Raw genomic sequence first — 6,539 nt, forward strand, 5'->3', positions numbered from 1 at the left:
CCCTTTTGTGTGCTCGGACCCTAATAAGTAAGGTGCAAACTTTTCAGTGTTTGATTTGGATGTAATGCCATTCTATGTACATTAGATCTACATTTATTTTACATCTGTACAATGACAAATTTGTGGTTTTATGTGGCGTTACTTTTATTTGGAGTTTGCCAGTCCGGCTCGGTAACTCTATAGGATTCTATAGGAAAAGGTACATATCATGCCATCTAATACAGAACAAGAATGAAGAGTTTCCACAAAATGTCCAACTATTCCTTTAAACATCACAATTAGCATCAGGTTTTCACTTCCCCCATAACATAATAGAAACACTGCAGATACCAGCTGTGGAGAAGAGAAGAGCACATTAGAGCGAACATCTCTGTAGGCATGTGGCTAAGGTGTAGCTCTTGTTATTTCTCCTTCGGGGACGTCCAAAGGTTTGAATTTTCACACAGTGATTGAATTAGGGTCCCTTTGAAGCCAGAGGGGCCCCTGCCAGGCCCCGCTGTGGACTCTTCTCTGAGCAGCTGACTCTGGAGGATTCAGGGGATTTTAATCACGCAGCGAGGTGTTTGCTCTGGCCTTTCTTAGCCTGCTGCAGCTACAGAATGGGATACACTAAAAACAGCTCACTGACTGTTGTTACAGTAACCTATACACGCCAATACCGAGGAACTGAGCCGACGTCATTACGAACGCAAGCCTGTCTGTCAGAAAAAAGGCCACATTGGGCGCTTTAACCAGATTAAGGATGTAACCCGTGTCGAGGGATTGTTATTATCATTTCGCAGAATTGAGAAAATACAAACTAAACAAAGAAGAGGATTAGGAAATGGAGAAGGTGTATCTGTGACTGTTGAAGACCACTTACATCTGTTATCATTTTTCCCCTGGTCTTGTTCCTCTCTCGGTGGTTGGCCCTCTTCTGTTTCTGTTGCAGCACGCGCTCCCTTGTTGTGCGATACTCCAGGGCAAATTCGCTCAGGATCTTGCTAAAGCGATGTATGCTGACCTCACGTACGGCATATACCGGATGGCCCAGGAACAACAGAAAGGCGTGAAACCTGCAGATGTGTGGAGAAACATCACTATGCGCAGATCCTTTGGTAGAAATTAAAAGTTTGGACAAGCAACGGAGCAGTTTCATCGCTAAAATGCAAGAAAGTTGTAATGCAGTATAATGAATGAATCTACACAGTACACTATATTTAAAGATGGACCCTCCAGGTCTGGAAAGTGAAGCTTAAATCTGCATTCTTTCTAACAGCCAGCAGGGGGCGACTCCTCTGGTTGCAAAAAGAGGTCAGCCTGTATAAAAGTCAATGAGAAAATTACCCTATTTCTCACTTGAGTTGTCATCTGAATAAACATTCTAGTACATTTATGGCTACTTTCAAGACTTTTTAAACATAACATGGTATTTATTCAGTAAACTATGCTGTCATTTAGAGTAAAATAGACGATAAAGCAGAGTGTGTTTTGGGCGAGATCCTCTGGGAGAAACTGGAGTTAACACATGCAACAAAACAGCTCTATTACCAGTGACCGTATCTAAATTAACATTGAACAAAATGCACAAAAGTTTTCATGTAATCCAGCTTGTAGTGAATGAATCTACACCCCAGACTGTGTATAAAAGATAGATGTAGCCTCCAGGTATGAAAAGTGCCTTAAACCTGCATTCTTTCTAACAGCCAACAGGGGGCGACACCTCTGATGAAAAAAGAGGTCAGACTGTATAGAAGTCTATTAGATAACGACCCCATTTCTTACTTGATCTCTTACCTTAGCAAACATTTTTATGAGTTTATGGTCTCAATTGCTAGTTTCAAGACTTTTTAAATACAACTTCAGTTACTTATTCTACCATTTTGAGTAAAATAGATGAGTCTGAGTATGTTTTAGGGTGGGGCTACCATATCACAGTGCATAGTGAGACCAACATGGTGATGGCCAAATGTCAAACTCATTGCTTCAAAACCGTCGTCTACAATCCAGTGGGTGACACGATCCACACATAAACGTACCTGTTGATAATTCTTCGATGTACAATCTTGAGGATAATGATTCTCTCTGCACAGTCTTTGAGGAAGTCTGACATTTTTTGTTTCAACGCGGGTTTCATCTCGTGTTTCGCGATGACCTTGAGGTGGTCCCACGACGCTTTGCACCTTCGCTCCATCTGTGCCAGATTGTCTTGAAGCTGGTCGAAGTCCACCTGACGACAAAATCATGGACAGAGCTGATCACAGGACTCTCTGCAGTAGATGTTTTTTTTTCTTTCTACTAAAACAGACATTCATTGAGTTTTTCAAAAGGGTAACCTTGGTCAGACGGGTAATGGCTCCGATCTCAGAGTAGAGGTCGGTACTGTCTGGAAACTTCTCGACCACGATGGCGCAGGCATGGTGCAGCAGGGACTGCTTGTGAACCGTGTCCTTCACCTCCGGGACTTTCTCCAAGTAGCTCAGCTCAAAGCCTTTAGCCTAAAGATGGAAACACAGGAGAACGCTCAGGACGTGGGACGGAAACAACCGTCTAAAATTAAAACTCAAGAGCCTCTACTCGAGGACCAAATTGCAGCGAATTTCCTTTTTGGCGCAGTCGGAAAAAAAGGGGCTCAATGGACTGAGCCAAGTAGATATGTAGATTCATTAGACTGTGATTATCAGAAACCACAATCTACTTCAGGCCCGACCGATTATTGTGCTCACCGCAGCGATGCTAAAACAGCCAGAACTTATCATGAAAGACATAATCCTAACTGGATCTCCCTTGTTCTTTTGCCAGTTTTAAATGGCTTACTGCAAAAATATAAATGCGGCCATTATTTACGGGAACTACTTGTTTTGATGTCGATGACTTATGTTTCCCTTTCGCATGTTTGGCTTTCGTATCCCAAAGGTTCACTTGTACGTACACTTAGTGCACAGATGGAGACACACAGCGACACACACGCGAGGCAACGGAAACACAGAAAAACCCCCGTGACAAAGGAAAACAATCAGAGACGCAGATGCAAGTTCACATACGAGCAGCCAGACGAACACAAACTTCCAGAAATCGCACAACCTCCCTCCCGCCCTCCCTTTTTTTTTTTTTGTTTGCCTCTTGGACAGACAGAGGCAGGTTCAGCAGAAGCCCGTTTTTACTGTAGAAGGACAGAGTCTGCTGCACATTCTTCTACACACAGAGTCCACTGTTATCCAAAGTGATATGTTGTCAGGGGGGATGGAGGGAAGAGGAGCATAGGAAGAAATGAATAAAGCCATTTCCAGACATGGGATGCGGAACATCAGCGTCTTAAAGTGTTGGCATTTTGTCACTTAGATTTACTTTTAGTTTAACGTGTCTCACAGCATCATGTAGACAAACCCATGAGCATATTTGTTATACAGGCAAGATTGGATAGTGCATCAATTGACTCGATATGAAAAAACCCAAAAGATTGAATCTAAACTCACAACAAACTTATCAAACTGTCCAAATAACCAGCAGCAAAGTCTATTTATGATTTCCTAAAACGTCTGCCCGTGTGTGACGATAATTCAACAGTAAAATAAATTAATTTACGTGATTAATCGTGCTACCGCTGTTGTTACATGTGCATAAATGCTCTCTCCCTTTGGCAATGCTCATATGGATCCTGTTGCTGTCTGATGCTGTTTAATAAACTCAGAGGAAAGACTTCTCCAAGCAACTGGAAGCAACAAACTTGCCTTGTGCTCCTGTAAATGTTTTGTCAAAACCCAGATTTGCATTAATTATTGGTAAGTGTCACTACATTTTCATTTTGATGGACATTTCAGTTTGCAATAGATGTGAAACCGTAGAGCAAGCGATGAGGAAATTCTCCAAGTTCCACCTAATAAGACGGCAACTTTTCTTGACAAGTTCGCAGTCAGACAAGAAGTCAACATGTAAAGATGCCGCCAGATTAACAAACAGGAGGTTTACTCACATTAGAGCCGTTGAGGAAGTTACCAATGGCCAGCAATGTGGTCAAGATGTATCTGAGTGTTTTGTTTTTCTCTAACTGGTCCATCCCTTCCTTCAGGTCCTGCAGAGGCTCTGCCACTTCCTGAAAGAAAATGCAGTCACGTTTAACTGTTAATGCTTCTGCCCGTGAACGCTGCTCTTCTTCTCTCCTGATAAAGATACTGAGAAGTTTGTATCAGTGAAAAAAAACACACAAAGCCTTCTAGTCCTCCAGAGTCTAATAGCTTCAACTTGACAGAACTTTGCTGGTGCTTATAGGTGGATTATGTTGCCTTTGGTTAGAGTCAGGCGAGCTGGTTCTTCCTGTTTCCAGTCTTTAAGCTCAGCTAAGATGTCGCTGGCTGTCGCTTTATATTTAAGACGAGGAAACTCTTTGCACTTGTGTTTCATGAGACAAGTGCGTAGGAGTGGGATGAGCATATCAGAAAGTTTCAGACAGACTTTCACACACAAAAATACATTTCTGCTGTGTCAGTGTGCGAACTTCATCAGGTAGATGGTTTGTTACAAAGAGAAGCCTTTCTGGAGGCCTTAAAGATGGTTGTGTTTATATGTTTTAATGGGGGGGGGAATCTTAAGTAAATGTATTATTAAGGTAATTTATTATTGATGTTAACCTTTTTAAATGGTATCTCAGTGGAGCTGCCTCTGGAGGCCTGTGGGATCCATTTATAGAGACTCACTTAATTAAACGTATACAGCCCTGACAGAGCAGAGGCACAGTCATTGATAAGTTTTGTGCTCACGTATTGTGAGCAGATTAGAATTTTACAAGTACTTGTAGTATTTACTGCAATGGATTCTCTTTATTTATCAGAGCTATTTTTTTTTTCAATGCATCCTTCAGGTTCATCCACATATGGTCCCTGTGAGGATGTATTTTTGGGGGATGCAGTTTATTCAAATCATACTATTTCTCACATTTATTATTAACAAATTGTCACTATATAGAGTGTTTTGAAGCTTCCTGTAGTTTGTTAAAAACAGTTTTTCAAGAGAATGATGTTTTGCGAGTCGTACTTTCTTCTTACAGTATGTGGAGAATGTGATTTTTTTTTAGAGCCACTCCCTATTTAAGATGGCTGCTCTTTGTAAGAAACCAATAAAAGTGTTCTTGCAAGTTAGACAGTGTATGGAAATCTGCTTGAAACTTTTTGTCGCATCATATTTATTATATAGACATGAGAGTAGTTTGAATCTTCTTATCCGACTAACATCAAACTGTTCCACTGAATCAAACCGTAGCGTTGAAAATGAGACAAAAACTGTAACAAAGTGCCACACGTCTGCACACGATTAGAGTGAACAGGAATGTGTCTGACCTTCTCAATAAGCTCATAGTCCATCTTGAATGCCCACAGCTGCAGGCGAGCAGACAGCTCGGTGATGGAGGAGAGGGTGAGGAGGAACTGCTCGGCGCTACCCAGAGGAATGTCAGGGTTGACCAGCTGAGCCTCCTGGATCCTCTGCTTCTCCTCCTCCGTGGGGATCATGGTGAGGATTTTCTACAGGAAGGCAGGCATGAGAGGAAGCAAAGGGAGAGAGAGAGAGAGAGAAAAAACAGGCTTATAGGATCATTCATCAAACATATCAAAAGTTTTTCCTGCCTGTGTAACATTTTTTTACATAATATGTCAAGCAGTAAATCATAGAGAAGAGAGTGGAGACAAATTGAGTCTGACGTTTCCTGCTCTGTTTATCCCAGTTGCTTCCAGCTCTCCCACAAATTTGTGTGACATCTGAACTTTCAACCTCGCTTTTGTTGTCTGGCTGGAAATACCTTCAGAGACAAAAGGTGGAGAGGAAGACTCCTGTCTGCTGAGAATACGCTCAAGCAGAAGCCTTCGAAGCTGTAAGTTATATAACACCAAAGGAATGCGACATGCGCTATTATCTTCTGATGTGGAGTCCTTCAAATGTCATATGGTTTTTAAGATGAGCGGAAGATAACCTTTAATCAACCGCTGTGATTCATTACATCAAAAACGGCTTAAAAGTCAGCCAGAAAAACCACATCACATGTGCACGTCATGCTCAATCCCATCTGCATCGCTGTTGTTTCAGGAAATCCACCAGTGTATTGTAGTGTTCTCATTCAAGAAATACTAATTCAGATATGTGCATTTTAAGACAGAGCCTCTCTTACCTCAATGCCTTCCTTGTTTAGTGCGTACTCATCAAAGTTGAGAATGGCCGTCTTGATTGTGCGGGGAGGAGGCAAGACAGTCAGGCCGATGTTTATAGCGTTGCTGCGCTTGGAATCCAGGACTATGATTTCTTGTCGTTTGCCGTCAACAGCTGCTTTCTGTGAGATACAAAATACCATCAGCGAGTGAGACTATCTGACTGACAGAGACCGTTTTTAATGGTTTAAAGATGTCAGATGTGTATAAGAACAGTCCTGTGTCATCGGCGTGGAAAGAAAGAAATCTATCGACATTTTTCTAATTGATTACCGGTGAAATTGTATTTCTTATTACACCTGAAAACAAGTGATTGGATAAATAAAAGGAGAGAAGTGTGGACATGATATCTTTAAAAAAAAAAAA

At 41.7% G+C, this 6,539-nt stretch overlaps 1 protein-coding gene across 2 annotated transcripts in view; it reads right to left on the reverse strand.

Moving 5' to 3' along the window:
* Nucleotides 1-6,539, reverse strand: part of LOC103368226 (FH1/FH2 domain-containing protein 3) — a 121,583-nt gene that overhangs the window by 10,615 nt on the left and 104,429 nt on the right. For both annotated transcript variants that reach the window (XM_008296526.1, XM_008296525.1), the window contains 6 exons: nt 6,137-6,295; nt 5,313-5,495; nt 3,953-4,072; nt 2,316-2,477; nt 2,019-2,209; nt 863-1,055 (listed from right to left, as the gene is read on the reverse strand). In XM_008296526.1, the coding sequence (XP_008294748.1) occupies nt 863-1,055; nt 2,019-2,209; nt 2,316-2,477; nt 3,953-4,072; nt 5,313-5,495; nt 6,137-6,295 (1,008 nt within the window). The remainder of the gene's footprint in view (nt 1-862; nt 1,056-2,018; nt 2,210-2,315; nt 2,478-3,952; nt 4,073-5,312; nt 5,496-6,136; nt 6,296-6,539) is intronic.

The sequence above is a fragment of the Stegastes partitus genome, unplaced genomic scaffold (assembly GCF_000690725.1).
Source record: "Stegastes partitus isolate 25-593 unplaced genomic scaffold, Stegastes_partitus-1.0.2 Scaffold1132, whole genome shotgun sequence".
In the NCBI taxonomy this organism is placed as follows: domain Eukaryota; kingdom Metazoa; phylum Chordata; class Actinopteri; family Pomacentridae; genus Stegastes; species Stegastes partitus.